At 46.0% G+C, this 19,549-nt stretch overlaps 1 protein-coding gene and 1 pseudogene across 1 annotated transcript; both read right to left on the reverse strand.

Moving 5' to 3' along the window:
* Positions 1-7,688: 7,688 nt before the first annotated feature.
* LOC125534828 (putative long-chain-alcohol O-fatty-acyltransferase 5) lies at positions 7,689-9,037 on the reverse strand (annotated as a pseudogene).
* A 999-nt stretch (positions 9,038-10,036) lies between these two features.
* Positions 10,037-16,730, reverse strand: LOC125535299 (putative protein S-acyltransferase 14). The gene is made up of 7 exons (XM_048698354.2): positions 16,278-16,730; positions 15,184-15,427; positions 14,981-15,072; positions 11,710-11,833; positions 11,536-11,621; positions 11,391-11,456; positions 10,037-10,586 (listed from the first exon to the last, which is right to left on the reverse strand). Exons 1-7 carry the CDS (start codon positions 16,488-16,490, stop codon positions 10,461-10,463), a joined length of 951 nt encoding a protein of 316 aa, XP_048554311.1. The 5' UTR covers positions 16,491-16,730; the 3' UTR covers positions 10,037-10,460.
* Positions 16,731-19,549: the final 2,819 nt, after the last annotated feature.

Raw genomic sequence — 19,549 nt, forward strand, 5'->3', positions numbered from 1 at the left:
TATCCACCATTTGCTGCTGCCTTTGAGCCTCCTCAATGTCGATCTCCCCCTCATCGTGATCACCGCTAATACCATCTGACTCCTCCTACAAAATTCATATGAAAATGTATATGTTAACTACTATCATTTAATTCATAATATTCATCGATGTACAACATCTATCTACGAACCTGGCTCAAGTTATCCGCGAATGATTCATGTAAACTATTTTCCACATTGTCAACATCCACATCTTCCTGCAAATTTGTATACATAGAGAAATAGTTAGCCATGCCATACATTGCAGGTTCAAAGATGAAATCAAAATATACGGCACTTACGTTTTCACTATTTGCGCCATGTTCATTATGATCAAAATCCTTCGGAGGCAAGATATCAAATGACGACACGGAATCGTTGTCGCTGCTGTCATCATCTTCATTAAAAATATCGTTATCATTCCGAGTCGCCTTATTAGTACCATTATCATCCCCCGTCAATGCGGTTTGTTCATCCATGGCAACACGCCTAACTAACCAAACTGCATAACATTGTGAATTCATCACGTGTTAAGTTTGTACTGTGGATCATGCCCAACTGCAACTCTATCTGCCTACAACATGCGGTCGTCCGGGGAGGCGCCGCTGCGACGGCATGTTTACTCAACCATAAACCCTAGATCACTACGTGTGACTCATATCATCTAGCATGCTAGGTTTAGACGAGGAGATTAGATGGCAAACCTTCGGCCGCGGAGTAGACAGCGGCGACGTGCAACACGAGGGTTAGATGGAAGACGGCAGCGACGTGGAAGACGAGGGCCGCGGTGTAGACATCGCCGACGTAGGTCGACGCAGGGCCGGATCCGTGGCGTGCGGACGACAGCGCGGTCAGTCGCAGCCGACAAGCCGTCCGACGGCGACGTGCAAGACGAGGGATAGATGGAAGACGGCGGCGACGTGGAAGACGAGGGCCGCGGTGTAGACGTCGCCGGCGTAGGTCGACGCGGGACGGATCCGCCGCGACGTTCAGATGCGGCATCGGATGGGGTTCAGTCGGCGGTGATCGCACAGTTAGAAACTGGGCGTGATCGACGTGCGTGAACGTCGGGCGGGCGAGAAGATCGTGCAGCTGACTTTTTTCCTCTACACGTGCGGCGGTTTTTTTTTATTCGTCAAGGTATACGGACGTCGGTCTATACGGTATGATAGGAGGTGGGCATACGTTTCTTCCGTATGACCATTATGCCCTTCTACGTTTTGTTGGGGGGGGTCTACCGAAGCAAGCCACAAATTCAAACCACGAGTAGGGCAATTACGTATCATTAGTTTCATTCTCTCCCAAGCTTGTGCAACATGTTCGTGATCAAGTTGTTTAAAGTTCATAATATCGTTTCTAAGAGAGATGATCTTAGCGGGAGGAAAATACTTAGAGATAAAAGCATCTTTGCACTTGTTCCATGAATCAATACTATTTTTAGGCAAAGACGAAAACCAAGCTTTAGCACGATCTCTAAGCGAAAAAGGAAATAGCTTCAATTTAACGACATCATTATTGACATCTTTTTTCTTTTGCATATCACATAAATCAACGAAGCTATTCAGATGAGTAGCGGCATCTTCACTAGGAAGGCCGGCGAATTGATCTTTCATAACAAGATTCAACAAAGCGGTATTAATTTCACAAGATTCAGCATCGGTAAGAGGAGCAATCGGAGTGCTAAGGAAATCATTATTATTGGTATTGGTGAAGTCACACAATTTGGTAGTATCTTGAGCCATCGCGACAAACAAGCAAACTAGCACACAAGCAAACGAGAGCAAACGGGCAAAAGAGGCAAATAGAGAGGGAGGATCGAGAGAGAGGGCGAATAAAACGGCAAGGGTGAATTGGGGGGAGAGGAAAACGAGAGGCAAATGGCAAATAATGTAATGCGAGAGATAGGGATTGTGATGGGTACTTGGTATGTTGACTTTTTGCGTAGACTCCCCGGCAACGGCGCCAGAAATCCTTCTTGCTACGTCTTGAGCTTGCGTTGGTCTTCCCTGAAGAGGAAGGGATGATGCAGCAGAGTAGCGTAAGTATTTCCCTCAGTTTTTGAGAACCAAGGTATCAATCCAGTAGGAGGCCACGCTCAAGTCCCTCGTACCTGCACAAAACAATAGCTACTCGCAACCAACGCGATTAGGGGTTGTCAATCCCTTCACGGTCACTTACGAGAGTGAGATCTGATAGATATAATATTTTTGGTATTTTTGGTATAAAGATGCAAAGTAAAAAGTAAAGGCAAAGTAAAAAAGCAAAGCAAGATTAAAGTGATGGAGATTGATATGATGAGAATAGACCCGGGGGCCATAGGTTTCACTAGTGGCTTCTCTCAAGAGCATAAGTATTCTACGGTGGGTGAACAAATTATTGTTGAGCAATTGACAGAGCATAGTTATGAGAATATCTAGGCATGATCATGTATATAGGCATCACGTCCGTGACAAGTAGATCGAAACGATTCTGCATCTACTACTATTACTCCACTCATCGACCGCTATCCAGCATGCATCTAGAGTATTAAGTTAAAACAGAGTAACGCCTTAAGCAAGATGACATGATGTAGAGAGATAAATTCATGCAATATGAAATAAACCCCATCTTGTTATCCTCGATGGCAACGATACAATACGTGCCTTGCTGCCCCTTCTGTCACTGGGTAAGGACACCGCAAGATCAAACCCAAAGCTAAGCACTTCTCCCATGGCAAGAACTACCAATCTAGTTGGCCAAACCAAACGAACAATTCGAAGAGACTTGCAAAGATAACCAATCAAACATAAAAGAATTCAGAGAAGATTCAAATATTATTCATAGATAGACTTGATCATAAACCCACAATTCATCGGTCTCAACAAACACATCGCAAAAAGAAGATTACATCGAATAGATCTCCACAAGAGAGGGGGAGAACTTTGTATTGAGATTCAAAGAGAGAGAAGAAGCCATCTAGCTACTAACTATGGACCCGAAGGTCTGAGGTAAACTACTCACACTTCATCGGAGAGGCTAAGATGATGTAGAAGCCCTCCGTGATGACGGCCCTTTTCCGGAGGAGCTCCGAAACAGGCCCCAAGATGTTATCTCGTGGATACAGAAAGTTGCGGCGGTGGGATTAGGTTTTTGGCTCCTGTTCTAATCGTTTGGGGGTACGTGTGTATATATAGGAGGAAGAAGCCCACGAGGCAGGGGGCGCGCCCTGGGGGGCGCCCCCCACCCTCGTGACCGCCTCTTTTGTTCCTTGGAGCAGGGTCCAAGTCTCCTGGATCACGTTCGGTGAGAAAATCATGTTCCCGAAGATTTTATTCCGTTTGGACTCCGTTTGATATTCCGTTTCTTCGAAACACTGAAATAGGCAAAAAAACGGTAATTCTGGGCTGGGCCTCCGGTTAATAGGTTAGTCCCAAAAATAATATAAAAGTGGAAAATAAAGCCCAATATAGTCCAAAACAGTAGATAATATAGCATGGAGCAATCAAAAATTATAGATACATTGGAGACGTATCAGGGCCTCCTTCTCAAGAACCCAACCCTGCAAAAGACGATCGCGATCTAGCTGGTACCGCGGAGAAACACAATTGCAACAGGCGTCGTCTGGCGTTCAGTTCTCAGGAGACGCCTCCAGCTGCCGCCTTCACCGAGCCTCAGATAGCTGAGGTGCGAAATATTATCAGCCCCAACACACTCAAGAAGGCGGTCTGTGAGCAGAACTCGATCCCATTACAGCAGAAGAAGAAGGGACGGAAAACAAAGAGTAACAAGGGTGCGAGCCAGCCAGCACCGAGTACGATCCGTGCTTAGGACGGTCCACCTTCACCTAAGGATGTCTCGAGGAGGGTGCATGTGGCGGGTAGGCCGATGCTACCGACTAATCTGCTCAATGTTGCAACCGGTGCTATGCGGAGTCTGCATGACAGTGTTCTTTCTTTGGAGAAGCGGCGTCTCTCCGAGAATGATGTGGCATACCCGGTTTTCGTGGCCAAGGTGCCAGAGGGCAAGGGCTTTGTGTATAACTCCATCGGGGGTACGATCGTCATGCGGTTTGATGACATCTTCGCTATGTTTAACCTTCATCCGCTGCACTACACCTTCGCTCGGCTATTTTCGCTGAGTATGGAGATGCGGATCATTAGAGACAAGACCTCGGACATCGTGATAGTCGACCCCTTCTACATGCGTGCCAAGATCTTGGGCAGCGCTGGGGACCGGCAAGTCGCGAGTTCATATCTCGAAGGCATCATTCTGGCAAACCCAGATAAGGATAACTTCCTCGTGCCTTACTTTCCCGAGTAAGTCATCCCCTCACCGCCCCGTAACATATGATTTCCTAGATTTCGATCGTTCTTTTTTTCTAACATTCCGTGTTTTGTGCAGTGACACACATTGCACACTCATGCTCTTAAGCCTGAAATATTCCATGGCCACGTATTTCGACTCGGACCGTCAGTCGAAGTGAGACTACACAAATATCAAGAAAGTTCTTGATGATATTCTCCCCGGCTACGCCAGATCTGGAGGCACCTTCACCAGGCCAGTTCGTAGGTACGGCAAGCACGTGTTCGCCCACAATACGACGTTCCCCTGCGTCAAGCAGCCGCCTGGCGGTTAGAAGGATGCCTACTGCGCCCTCCATCACATGCGGGCAATCGTACGGAACCATAATCACCTTCTACTACCAAATAATATCAAAGATTGGGCCGCAAGCTTGTCGGCAATCCAGGACGCGGACATTAGACAAGAATTCCTTCGCATCCAGTCGGAGTTTGCGGAAATCATCCATCAAGATGTCCTTCGTACCTCGGGGCAGTTCTACCTCAGATATCAACCGTCCAACAGTGATATAGACACAACGCTACAAATGCAGGCTGACAACGCCCGCGATTTCATGACCATCACGAGAGACGGCGGCTTCATCCACTCTCCGGTCCCTAAGTTGAGTCGAAAGTAGTGATGCTATGTGTAGTTCTGAAATATCGATTAGCTCATGTTGTAACTAACTTTAATGAACTTGTATGTCTCCTTGGTTTGGACAGTCGTTCAACTTAGATGTAATCGATACTATTTATTAGTAGGACCATGAATCGTGCTATTAATGTCTTGCTTTTCTCTTCCGATCCTTTTGTTGCATACTTATATATTGCTTATGTATTGTCTGTGAATTGCTACTAACGTTTTGTTTGGCTAGTGCATAGAGATGCCGTCGTATGTCGTGTATAAGGGTAAGGTTCCCAGAGTCTACGACAACTGGGAGGAGTGTCGGAGACAGGTTCACCGTTTCAGCGGTAACAGTTACAAAGGGTACACCACTAGGACGGAGGCGGAATCTAGATACGCGCGCTATCTAGCGGGAGAGAGGAGGGAGCGGAGGAGGAACCGGATAAAGACCAGTTTCATCGCGATGATGCTCATCGTGATGACCGCAGCTCTCTTCTATGTGATGGTAGTTTAGATGATCGATATCGACTTATAATGTGAAGACAAACTCGCTACTCGCGGTCTCGAGACTTGTAATGTTCTATCTTTATTCAGTCTTTTGAATTCGGAGACTAATATGATGAATTGTATTCGGAGACTAATCTTCTATTGTATTCGATGAATCTGCTGTTGCTATGTGGTGCTGTCTATATTCTGTCCAATAATATATTTTGTAACCTGTGCAAATATCAGAAAAGAAAAAATTCCTAATATTCATACTAGTGGCGCACCAACTAGTGCGCCATTAGTGAGCCAGAGCACACTAGTGACGCATCATCAACTAGTGTGCCATTAGTAAGCCAGAGCACATGGGTAAATATGGCCCCTGAGAGGCATACTAATGGCGCACTGCGTGGTGCGCCATTAGTATACCAGATACTAATAATAAAAAATTCTAATAACGTGATGCTAGTGGCGCACCTGTAGTGCACCATTAGTAGCCAAAACAGGTGCGCCACTAGCAGGCCTTTTCCTAATAGTGTATGCGGTAACCCGAGAAATAGAGGAGAGAGGCGTGAGATATTTTCGGGGAGAGGAAGAAGCCTTGATTTCTCTGGAAGAGATAAGATTGAGAGGAAGACATGGGCCAAGGTGGCACATGGCAGACGGTAGAGGCGGTCGACGTTCGCGTGAGATCCACCGGCGAAAAGGAAAGCAGGAGAAAAGAAAGGGTGGAGATTCAATGCTCTGAGTTATGATAAATCAATAGTAGAGATTAACATATCAACATACCCCTTGAGTACGCAAGAAAAGTTCAATCCATGTCATGACCTAAGAATCTACTCCCTCTGTCCCATAGTATAAGAACGTTTTTCAACCTTTGTTAGCTTGAAAAACGTTTTTTATATTATGGAAAAGAGGGAGTGACCGGTCAATGCCCGTGGACGCGTCTGCAGGTGTTTGAGAGATTGGATTGTCCGCGACTATAGATGCTCTAAGCCAGTGGAGGGAAAGCATAGGTTGCAAGATTTCTTGATTAATGAGCAGAAGCACGCTATGGTCAAGCAAGAGTCTTGTGCTCGAATACCCGTCTGTTCCTTGCCTTCTCAGATATTCCAGCTGGTGTAGATGTGGCCTTCTTGCAGAGAGGACAGATCAGATCATTCCACCAGGAGGTGATGGAAGTTGCATACATTGCAGCCATGACCAGGCCGGAGGTATCATGGGAGCTCTCCACCGGGTGCCACACAAAGCGCGAGAAGGGGCGTTGAATGATAAGATGAAAGGTAGAGTCGTCAACCTGGACTTTCTTTAAAGTGCTGAAAAGTGCTGAAGTCTCAAAATGTTTGTAACGCTAGAATTATTTCGGTAGCTGATGATTTTGAGGCTATTTCCTTTTCGAAACGGGGTTTTTTGGGTATTTGATGATGATGATGCTAAGCTGCAAGACTGGGCTCTATGCTACATGGCCTTTTGTGAATTCTTTGATTAAAGTCGTCTTCCTCTGCTTCTCCTTTACTTTACTTCTTCCTCTCTTGTCAGCAACTGATCGATGTGCTTCTGAGTTCTAACCATGGTGGCTACTGTGTTTCTGAATGCAAACCTATCGAGAGATTTATGCAAAAACCAAAGACAAAGATTTAGGGAGTGTTCAGTTCCTCTCGGCTCCTCGCAACTCCACTCCCGGAGCGGACCACACTTCAGCTTATTTTAACGGAGCTGTCAAAACCGAGCTCCACCAACTCCATTCCAAACAGGGCCTTAGTTAAGCATTTGCATTCCCTATTTCTGTTATCAGTTTCTTAGCAGTGATGGACTACTATTTGACTGATATTTGAGCGCTTTTTTAACAAATCAAAAAAAATTAAACTGCTTCATTCAACTTCTAACTGCTATCGAGCATCTTCAACAGACGCTCGATGCGCGGCGCCCAAAAAACGGGTTTACAACGCGCAAGCATATTTTTTTAGGGCGCTAGAAGACGTTTGCTTCAACAAACACTGCAAAATATGTTGAGCGTGCGAGTCCAGTGGTCCCAATCAAGCGGTCCCATCTGCAGCAGCTCAGAGTTTGCAGCGCGCGAATAACCGGGCGCACTAAATATGCTGCGCGTGCTGCATTAATTATAACACGCGCGCGCTTTTTGTGCGGCTGCTGGAGACTTCAAACCGGGTCCCCGCGCGCTAAAAATAATTTTTGTACCGCGCGTCGTTTATATAACGCTTCTGTTGGAGATGCTCTAGGCGCTTTTCGTTTCGTTTTCACTGAACCATCAGAGAAGTTCACTTGGTGATGATTTGACTGCTTTCATGGAAGCAATTACTATGGCTAGCTACTCCGTTCACCGTACAGCGACGTACGGAATCTTCCCGCCGGCGTCGAGGAAGAAGGCCGCCACGGCAGCCCACTCGTCCAGGAACCTCTCCTCGACGCCGTCCTTGAGCAGCGCCGGGAAGAAGAGCCAGAACGACGTGCCCGCCACGAACAGCCCCACACCCACCGTCGCCACGGCGCGCGGCGGCCTCCTCGCCGCCCACCGCCGCGCGCACCACCCCTCGGCGACGCAGCAGGCGCCGTGGAGGGCGAAGAAGGCGGCCATCCCGCCGCCGGGCGGCCACCGCAGGCTGAGGTAGCACACCATGGCCTCGTGCATCGCCCCGGACACCGCAAACGAGGCCAGCACGCCCGCGGCGCCCCCCGCGCGGGCGCGCACGGGGTCGTACACCGACGGCCGGAGGATGGCCGGCACCATGAGGTTCCACCGCCGCCCCAGAAGTCCCGCAGCGAGGAGGCCAGGTACGGCCGGTCGAACTGCGGCTCCGTCTCCATGCCCAGCGCGGCCGCGGCGGCGGCGACGCAGGGGAGGAGCAGGTCGAGGAAGCAGTAGGTGTGGACGCCGTACAGCGCCAGGCGCGCGTAGAGGTGCAGCCGGGCGTTGAGCCGGTAGAGGCTCACGAGGGCGGCCATGATGGCGACCTTGACCGCGCAGGAGACGAGCGAAACTGACTTGGCTCCGGAACCTCCATCGCCGCCGCGGCGGAGCTTGACGGGGAGCAGGGCGGTGAAGAGGAACGGGAGCACGGGGAGGGCGGGGTCGAGCGGGCCGCGGCCGGCGGCGAGGAGCGCGACCTTGAAGGCGCCGAGCCAGGCGAGGAAGAAGGCGGCGACGCCCCGGACGATGGCGGAGGAGGCAAAGGCCAGCGGCGCGGCGGCGAGGAGCGCGAGCACCGGGAGCAGCGCGGCGAGGCGCGGGAGCCCGGGCCGGAGGAGGGACGACGCCGCGCGCGCGTACAGCGCGGCGGCCGCGGCGGCCACGGACACCGCGGGGATGCTGTCCGGCAGGAGCTCCATGGCCAGCGCGCTCGCGACCTGCCGATGCCACGGCATGGTGGTAAAGTGCGCGAGCAGAAGAGTCTGGCGTTGCCACTGTACTTAAGCAAGCATCGTCGCCCCACAGCCGACAGTGATATTCTCCTAGTACTACTAAATTCGTCCTTTGACACTGAGCTGTTCATCAAAGGAAGTGATGCTGACAAAAGTAGTGTGGATTAAAAGCACTATGTACTCATAGGTTTGTCTCTCGCAATCAATCAAATTGTTCTAATTAAATTGTTTTAAAGTTAGCGGAAGAGCTGCTAAGATTCCATTAACAGAAGAAATGTGTCGACGCGATAATTGTTTGGTTTATTGAACAAAAGCAACCACATCGAGCTGGACGATGGCAGCATCACCACAAGACATACAAAGGCGTTGGTAAAACCTTTATCAACTAAACATGGGAGAGTAAAACACACCATAGACCATTGTTGTGTCATCATGCATCGCCCATCGCACTCTTCGTTCAACGACTTCTTCGATGCAACAACAATAAAGACCATTCCCTACCGTCCCATCGAAATCGGCCACAAGTGTGTTCTTCGACCTCGTCGACATCGAAATCGGATAGCACTCCTTCTACATTCGGCCGCCACCCGAGCAGCCAACGCACCTCCGATAACCAGAGCAGCAGATCAGGCCTGGCACCCGAGCCCCAAAGTTTGATCGCGCAGGACACCACACACAGCCGCAGCACGATGATATGCCATACTCCCACCCTTTCGTCAAACCCTAGCACTAGGGTTTGTTAGCTAGGAGTTGGATCGCCTCCACCCAAGCAACCCGAGAGGCAGGCAAATCAAACTAGTTTTTATTCAAAACACAAAATCATCGATTTTTATTTATTTATTTATTTTTGAACCTGGAACATCTCATTCCACACCTAAACCTGCACAGTTTAAAAGTGAATAGTGACTGTTCACCGCTTTCAAAATCACGAAAAGTGTCCTTTTTTGCGTAGCTCACGTGGTAAACACATATCATGGTCAAACTTTACGCACGTGTAGAATACATCCACATGAATATGTGGATTATTTTTCTTCTTCAAATTAACGAGCTCCAAAAGCAATTTCCGAACTACTGTAGACCTCTTTCAGGGAGAATACATCAAATTAGGTGACCAAAAGGCAAAAATCATACCACATCAATCAAGCAAGACTGCTATCCTAATCTACTGCCAAAACCAAGCAACTTCAGTGCTACTCAGAAAAGGGGTGCAAGATGGACATACAAAGTTTTTTTTAGGGAAAGATGGACATACAAAGTGGACATTATACAAGACTTAAAACAACAAAAATTACATATCCACAAATCCACCGATTTACGCAAGTCATTTTTCATCAACAAATGGTATCTTTCTGAATTGGCTACTCTCAGTCAAAGTACAGCATATGCATCTCAATGCCCATCTAGAGGACACCGGAATTTCCCCTTTTCCTTTTTGAGAACATATGCTAGAAATAATTTACATCACATGCCCTCTAGGACCAGTGAGTGTAACACAACAGCTGGTGTATACAGTATGCCTGATTTTCTTTTGCCATACCATCGACAGCTGAAGTGAAAACCGTCGAATTTTACATGAAACATTTTGTCCGTCCAGCACAAGGTTGTGTCGTCAGGGGCACTGGGGAAATTCAGTGTTGTTACAACTCTTGCCCATCCAAGTCTGTCCTGACAGGATAGTCGAGGCCCTGCAGAGCGGGCATCCTTCGCAGGTCCTCTTCTGAGTATGCCGGAATGAACCAATACTTTTTGTCGTTTCCGAAGACCTGATAACAAGACCATTTGTTTACTAACATAGTTTTGCATTTAAGTAACTTCCAGAATGTCGTTGTTTACCAAGTCTGGTAGTACTATGGCCACCAAGAAGGAAAATAATAACAGAGAAAGGTCATGTTTCAGATGTTGAAGGTCACAAATACGGACATGATCAAGGACATGCACTTTCCATATTTTGCCCCCTTGATTATATTTGGGCATCACAGTCCATGTACAGAACAGAAATAAAATATAAATGCTAGAGAATCCCAAGTAAAATAACATTGATATGGTATGTTGCACATATGTATCATGAACCCGGCAGAACTGCCTGTGAAAGGGCACACTCAAGGTTTATGAAACTACAACAAGAGAATATCATGGAATATCCCAACATGATCGTTTATCAACCACAAGTGCTAGATTCTGGTTTAATAAGGAAATTTAACTTCCATTGCTTAATCTTCTTCCGCAGTTACCAAAGTTCTATGTATTAATACATGCCCCATGGAAATTTCAGGTTATGCCATTACAAACCTTGTTATAACAATGTGCTCAGCTCACATAATGATTATTTAATCATCTCTACGAAAATATTATGTGATAATGACTACTGAATATGAGTTGAGCCTGAGCTACCATTAATATCTGAATCCACACGTAGTCATCGTATTTATAGGGAGTTTAAACTTTAAAGTCACCTCAACAAGACAGGTTTATCATTTTCTTGAAATAAAACTAATTTGACACATACTAGCACCATAGAAAATTATCCAGATGACTATGAAAAAATATAGTTTTTTTATAAACCTGACCTGAGCAAAATTCTTCTTCCGGCCAAGATCATACATCCAACGTGGACTAGTTTTCTTCTCATATGCCTGAACAACAAAGTAACAAATTGATTTCATCATGATATAACAAACAATAAACTTTAACATTATATTACAAGATACTTGCCTCAATCGTTGTTGTATTACCAGAAACAAGTGAAATGTGCATTATCATAAAACCCAGAACGCTCAAGGAAAAGGCCAGATTCAACACTGCAAGAAACATCATAGTTTTAGTGGATGTTCAATCAATCACGCTGAAAGCATACTTTTCTTTTCCAAAAAGTAGTAATGCATTTACCAAATGTGAGAAATGTGGTTGCAAGTGCTGAAGGAGTTCCTGGGATCTCGACATCACTGAAGAAGGCTATGAAGTGAGGCAATAAAGAGAGGGTAACAAGCGATGTCTCAAGGAAGGTGTAAAACTGCAAGCACCATAAAAACAAACAGATTTATTTTTATAAGAAAACTAATGATCAACATAGCAGCATGGAAGAGTACACTGTTTCAAAACAAGTCCCAGATAAGTACTGAACAAGCAGTCCTTGTACTGTACTATAATAAAAAGACCACCGAACACACATGCTGCACAAATGAGATGACTCTTTAAGTAAAGAAGCAAGGTCTTAATATTTCAATTTATATGAATGAATGCGGATTTCCAAAACACAAGTTAATCAATTTCACTTAATAACTGTATGATACATGTTGTTAGCATGATGCATGAGGACAAACTGAAGGCCTACTATACAATACAATAGGGTAAAGAAAGAACCTCATGCATTGAACTCTAGGATACAGTTTTACTCATTTTTAGTTGAGATGGCTTGCATTGTCATGCTCAAATGGTCCTAAATTAACTACTTGGAGTCAACTGTATCATCATTTGCACAATCCAAATCCATCCCAAGCAAGGAAACATCACAATTTAGGTCAATTTATTGCTCTACAAAAGGTTAAATTCGTTGCTTTTGAAAGTAACAACTACTAACATAATGGGAGGGGCGTTTTGGCTTTGGGGTCCAAATGCATCCTATATCCTGGACGTCCAATTGGTCTATGGGATCTGTGCCAGCATTTATTCAGTGTGACATACAGAACTGTTGGATCTGGAATACAGGGGACGCAGGCGTACATACGTAGCGTACTAGGAGAGAGGCTGCAGACGGGAAACGAACGGCGTCACTGGTTTAGTCATAAAGGTGGGCCGATTGGACCTTGGCAAAGCATCGACCTGCAGCTCCACCTGGAAGGATACGAAGTGAATGCGGCTCACCAACCAATTTGCTGACCCAAATAAAAAAAACAGCAATTTGCCGACCAAAGCGTCATGCGGTGGAAACAATTGAAATGCTGAAGAGGCCAAAAGTATAGATATGGACGCAAAGAACTATAACCCCAGTCATTTAGAGACAGGGGAGGAGTTTCCGGCGGTGCGGCAGTTTTCAGTCGATCCTGTGGACAAGTAACTCTCCAGGATCAGATGCTTTATTTTGAATGACAGGTATGTCGATTCGGAAGCTCAGCTGCCTTGCATCCAGGTTGCTGGTCTTATTAGATGAGGCCGAAAGTGTAGCGGTGGTGGGTGGACTGCAAGATGATGCAGAGAGGACCACAAGGCTATTTGCGAATCGATTGCACGGAGCAGGTGTGGCGGTGGCGGAGCCTTGGTTAGGAGATTCTGCGGACAGCTCGTCAAGGTTGCCACGCAGTAGACACGGCGAGTGTAGGGGATGGAGATCTACGGCGGGCCGGCGTACAGCGAGAGCTAAGTAGACAATGGGTATGTCATGGAGGAAAATGCAGGTCAATGAGCTGTGGCAGCAGACCAGCTTGCTGTGATTCAGGAGCGGTGCCGACAGAGCATCCGCGCAGTCGACGGGGAAATTGATTCGCAAGCAGTTGACAAAAAGGTAATAGTTGATAGACATTTTGCTTGGTATCCAAAGTTGGGTGCTCAAAATTAAAGCGGTTGGACACCCGAAGATTTTGTGGATTGAAGTAGACTGTAAGTGTACTGAAATTATTATGTATACGATGTCCATGAAGTGTCCAATTCTGTTGCTGAGATCATGTTAGATAATTAATCAGTGCTTAAATCTTGACAGAATAATGGTGTGACGCATTTAGGATATACCACAGCTGCAAAAGTGGTTTGCAGGAGCATTATGGATTACTACTTGCATAGATGTATGATTTGTTGCTGGTGGAATTGGTATGTCAACTGATATCTGAAATTATCAATTTCAGGCAATGAAATTGGGAGTTTTGAGCTCCTTCAGTCCAAAAAAAAAACTGGTATCTGAAAATTATTTTATGCAAGCGAGATCGTGTAATGGCAAGGCTTTTTTCTATTTTCTGGGTAATAACTTTGTATGAATTTCACTTGGATGATTTTTTGAATTGCTTGATCGAAAGTGTGTGACTGCATGATGGTCCCGGAGTGATTCTATGACTTAATTACAGTGACAAACAACGTTAATGTTCAGGTGTACCATCTAGATTGATAAAAATGGGTTCAATTAATCAGACATTATAGAGTTTGCATAAGCACAAGCAGGTGATACACATCCAGCGCTGTGGACGTCCGGTACGTTCAATGTGACGGAACAAGAGGCCACAACCTTCTGGACGAGTGGTTCAACCATTCTGAAGCAATAAATATGAGGTTGCAGGCGTGGGCCATGTATCTGGCGGAAATGAGTTAAAACAGGCGAATACTGAACCAAATACACAGACCAACACGGATCTCTATGCATCTGGACAGCGCAGATTTCAGGTCCAGGTGAGCTCGAGAGCCAAAACCAATTTCCATAACATAATACACTATAATAAATTTAATTTGACTAGTGGAAGAATCATTTTACTAATTACTAATTTGACTAGTGAATCTTGCATTTCAAGTTATCAAGGGAGTTGGCTAACTGCTTGCTAAGCTAATCAAGCAATAACCTGGCTGACAAGGGGACTAACTATGCACAGATATATGGAGGAGGGGGTGTGGCAGAGAGTACAGTACTGACAGGAGCCATGAGGCATGGACATGTGACGAGGTGTTGCATTGTTCAGTACAGTAATCAAAGGAACCATGATGCAATGATCTGTTAAGAAACTAATAATTTGCATTTGATGCCTTTAATCATTGCTGTACTTACATAGAAGAAACTAAGAATACAGGAAAATGCCGAACCCCTGATGTCTAATATCTATTCGGAATGCATAACAAACTGTATATTAAAACCCCATAAAAATAACTTTATTTCTAAATGAGTTTACAACAGGATCATCCAAAAGCAGAAACTATTTGTAGTATCAATGATGAACTAAGTAAGTGGTTGACACACAAAATGCCATAATTTTTTTCCTTAAAGCTTCAAAATTTGCACAGGAAAAAGGAAATCAGTTTCTCAATTCAAAAGGTATGGTTAAAGTATCACCAAATATTGCATATCTATATACATGATAAGAAAGAGCAACTAGTTCAGAGGTAAAAAAATAATTTAAAAACAAAAGCTTAACTAATCTGCCTTCCAAAGAGGACCATCATTGTCTCAAGGATAATAAAATCATACCAGGAAGAGAAGAAAGTATTTATAGTTCAGCGCCCCAACACAATTAACAACCCATACACAGTGATGGTCCATCTTAAGGATACACCTTCCACCTGAAAAACAATTTAGGCCTAGATAAGCGGTACGATGCAGAATATGCAATTAGTAATAATAACTGGAATAACATAGCATTCATCCTGAAGAATAAATTATGAACAACTTACAGACAGAGCAATGATGGCACCGAGGGGGCTTCAGTTGGTTGCACTTCCTACAGTACCTCATCCTCGGATTTCCCGTATCACCGAGAGCCATAGACTGCTGTGGGTTCATTTGGCTATTGAAGTCTGAGCTAGAGAGGGGAGCAGTTTCTCCCCTTTCCTCGTCAAAATCAAGGTTCCAATTTGGCGGAACAGAACCAGGGTCGGTGAAGACAACAGAGAAGTAGCTCCATAACAGCATAGCAAGCTGCAAATTCAAAAGAACCGTGCCATTAAAACACTGACAAAAGCACACGCAGGCCATGTCTTAAATCGCAAGATAATGCCACTAGCATTCACAGCCAAGTAATTCTGCGAAGAAGCAGTTCATGTTGTGGCTCAATAATCCAATAGCATTCAAAATGCATTGGATCAGCCCAATATAGCATCTTTTCAGAACTTCTCTCATTAGGAAGCGTCCACATCCTACAGAGATCTACTATGCTCCCACAGAGCATATGAGGAAAACAAATGTTAATCAGCGCGCCTGCAACTAGCTACATACCAAGAAGTACCACCTAGAGAAGCAAATGTTAAGAAACTAACATCGGACTGGCACAGAAAGATGTCCCACAAGGCAGCATAGCATGCCTGCATCAGCAACCCAAGAATATGCTCCTGGGCCCCAGCATAATGGTCAAAATAGAAATTTTTCTACCTATGCATACCAAACATTGATTTCTGCAAATTAAAAAAAAAACATTGATTCCTGAAGAACTAGCATAGCGTAGCGATGTTAAGAAGAAACTAGCATAGCATACGAAGATATATATGCTAAAAGGCAGCACGGTGCCTGCATCAACAATCCAAGAATATGCCGCATTCAACATCGTAGCTCCCCAAAATCGATCGATTTCACCCATGTAGGAAACATTGCTTTCTGAAGAACCAAGATTTTAACAGCTAACGACGACTCCCAATCCCGCCGCAAATTCGCATCGTTTCCGGCCCAGCCAGACGGCGAATCTCCGGCCTAAATCACGAAATCGCCGGGACCGCGCGCGCCAGGAAGCGAAATCGCGAAATACGCCCCGCCCCGGGTCGAGAGCGGCACGCACCAGGAAGTGGAAGAGGAGCAGCACGGCGAGCGCGGCGAGGGTGGCGCCGCCGCCGAGGAGGAGGGCGGGGCCGTAGTTGCAGAGGACGACGGCGTAGTAGGTGACGCCGACGATGGCGAGGACGAGCAGGATCATGATGGATCCCAGGCCCCGGAGCGCCGTGCAGAACCGGAAGACGTTCCACGCCATCGCGACCCCCGCCGATCTGTGCATGTCTCCCCGCTCCGCCCCGCCGGCGCCGGCGCCGGCCGCCTCCGCGTAGCGGCTGGGTGGGGTCAGCTTGAGGGCCGGGGGGTGCACCACCGCGACGGCCGCCTCCGCCGGAGGGGGGGAGAGGGGCGTGGGTCGCGGTGCGGGAGGAGGATTTGCAGATAGGAGGAGGAAGGGGGAGGGAGGAGGAGGAAGAAAGGCGATGGTCAGAGATGGAGTCCGCACGGCCTTCTTCCACGCCGCGTTGTCACTTTCCTTTACCAATTCTACTTTTATCTTTTTTATTTGTTAATAAAAAAAAGTAAACTTTTTTCCTGTTCAATGTTTTGACACAACACAAAACCTTCTTTTTAGCACGGTACAAACGCAAGCGCCTCATATATAGGCCCATACATCCAACCCTATGAACGAGCATACTCACGGCCTATGAGACTAAGTCGATATATCATCTAGTCGATGGGAATGCCTCCTCCCACTGAGCGCACATCACCGGAATTCTTGAAGTAAATCCAGGAAAATGTGAGCATCGGGATTTTTTGAACCCTGGTGGGCTTGGGATATCACTGTCCCCCTAATCATCCAACCACATAAAACCTTATGGTGTTATTTCAAAGTTCAAGACAACATACTTTAGCAAAAAGGGGAGGATTTTATACGTCGTTCGCCATGTGGCATAAACGAGTGAACGTCGAACTTCTTGTTGCGTGGACGAGGTGCAAACGTGCCGACATGAGGGCGTAGAGAGGAGTAAAAGACGTGTTCATTTATTGGTACTAGAAGAACGCCCGTGCGTTACAATGGGACCACATTAACTTATAATGAGCAGGAAACAACAAAAAAATAGGTCTCTGATTCCAGCTAGTGCTTCTCCAAATGAATGTGTCACTCACCTGAAGAACTACCAAATTACGACCAATGCCAAAATTTAGGTTGCATCATCTAAACCAGGCTAAATATTTTTAGTTTACCCATGTGAAATTATGCATCAAATAATCAGGTAAACAAGTATAGAACGACATGCAGATGTAACCTGATCTTTCACCTTGTCAGGGAGTCCCTTCAATCCAAGAATATACAACATCCAGAAGAAATAAAATCAATGTCATAATTAGTAATCATTTTTCAGCGACAAAAGATAAACAACAATTGGATTTTTAAAACAAAACCTGCAATTACACAAGTATATTTTATATTAGCACAAGTGCAGATCCTGTCTCACTCTTCATTTTGTTCACAAAAAAGTTCAGAATAGCAATCTCGGCGAGCCCTGTGCAAGCATCCCGTGATCTCGGTCGGGTTCGATCTGCATGGCACGCTGCCGATTCTTCCAAGAGTGGGCGCTGAAAGGAACGATCCCAAACCTGCATTGTCAATCGGCCGGAGCTGCATCGGCCTTCGGATCAGAGCGTGAACGGGATCGAGACGGTAGGGGTCGAGGAATTTGGAGGAAGTGAGGGAGTAGGATGGGGGCTGCCACGGGTTGTCCTCGTCGCCATCGGCAACTCCGCCACTACAGCACCATGAGCGTGGGATTGAGGGACGAAGAGAAGGGAAGGGAAGGAAGCAAATTAATGATGTACCTGATGTTTGGTATGTAATAATCGGGTTAATCACTGTTATAATTCGTTGAGTTTGTTTCCATATATTACACTTTGGCGCTAGGAAGATGGGACTCGTATTGTCAAAAAAGAGGAAGTTAACACTGATGGACGAGGAGATCTCTTGCCTACGATTTCAATTACCAATTACCGAATCCGGCTACGCTGATTGCTCTCGATTTATTGAATCAGAACTTGCCAAAATATTTACATGATTGAATTGAATCGATACCTGCCAAAGCAAGCACGAATAAATGGAAGGAGGATCGGACGTGATTCGGTTTTAAGTGGGAAGAAGAAAAAACTAAGGTGGGAGGGGTGGTGAGAGATGAGACGAAAATAAACCAAATGAAAAAAACCAATGAAAAAAAACCGACGAAACTAGGAGGTGGGATCGTTACTGCGGGGAAATTAAGAGGTGGGACGGAGGACGAAAACAACCCAGGAAAGGTGGGACGAAAAAAAACCCGTGCGTTGCCACGGGCCAACAAATGAATGTAAATATTGCTTGAGTTTTTGTCCATGAATGCGCATATTGTGTGTGATATTCCATGGGACAACAAACACAAGCATCTTCCTTTCTCTTTTCAACAGACACCATTCACCCCTCTAGCAGACCTTTCCATCAAGTTGTTATCGGTCACCTTCTACATCCCTACATCATTCATCTTTCAATTCACTGCCCTTTGACTATGTTTGTGGCTTCTTTGTCGTCGTGTTGCTCTCTAATATATTTGGAACACCAACAACTAATGGTGATTCATAAGGCGCCTCACGTTAGTACAAAATAATAAGAAAAAAGAATTAAAAATTAAATAAGAGAAATGACTCAGCCAGGAAACATTTGTTCCACCACATCCTCATTTAGTGACTGTATTGAATGATGCTTTGTTTGCCTCCAAACTACACATGGGCTATGCCTTCTTCTCTTTATATTCCCTAAATGCGTTCGGGCGTGTTCGGACATCAAACGGGCGTCCAGCATGCTCCCCAAAATGCGGATAGTATGGCTCATCCAAACCCAGACCATATGTATGGTGTAGAATGTGGTTATCCAGACTATCCATCACGAAGGAGAGAGGGCCCAACACAAAAGCCCTACCGAAGATAAACCCTTTCCTTTTCCTGCCAGACCCTTCCATTCCTGCTAGGTTTCCCGCTGTAGTGGGACATTTCTCGTTAGAGCCCCCTCCTTTAAAACCGGATGATGTCCACATCTCCTTCACCATGGCGCCCTCTCTTCTTCACACCGTATTTCCCCACGGACCGCCAAGCGCCCCACTCTCCGTCCTGGTTCCACCCCCACAAGTTCGTGCCGATCCGCCACCACTATGAAGGGGAGGAGGTGTGCACCACCTGTGATGCCCCTTGAGCCAAAAGCGTAATCTCAACAGTAGAAAACATCAGGAAGGGCATTCAGCATGCACGCAGCTTAATTAGTCCTATCAATATATAACACCAATC

Source organism: Triticum urartu, chromosome 2A (assembly GCF_056163025.1).
Source record: "Triticum urartu cultivar PI428250 chromosome 2A, HENAU_Tu73, whole genome shotgun sequence".
Lineage (NCBI taxonomy): Eukaryota > Viridiplantae > Streptophyta > Magnoliopsida > Poales > Poaceae > Triticum > Triticum urartu.

Excerpts from the sequence above, each read along its gene's own strand:
- LOC125535299 (XM_048698354.2), bottom strand. The coding sequence starts at position 16,490 with ATGCACAGATCGGCGGGGGTCGCGATGGCGTGGAACGTCTTCCGGTTC. Across the intron at positions 11,834-14,980 it reads AATACTTTCTTCTCTTCCTG|TTTTACACCTTCCTTGAGAC; the intron begins GTATGATTTTAT and ends TGGTGCTTGCAG. Across the intron at positions 10,587-11,390 it reads GGAAGAAGAATTTTGCTCAG|GTCTTCGGAAACGACAAAAA; the intron begins GTCAGGTTTATA and ends TCTTGTTATCAG.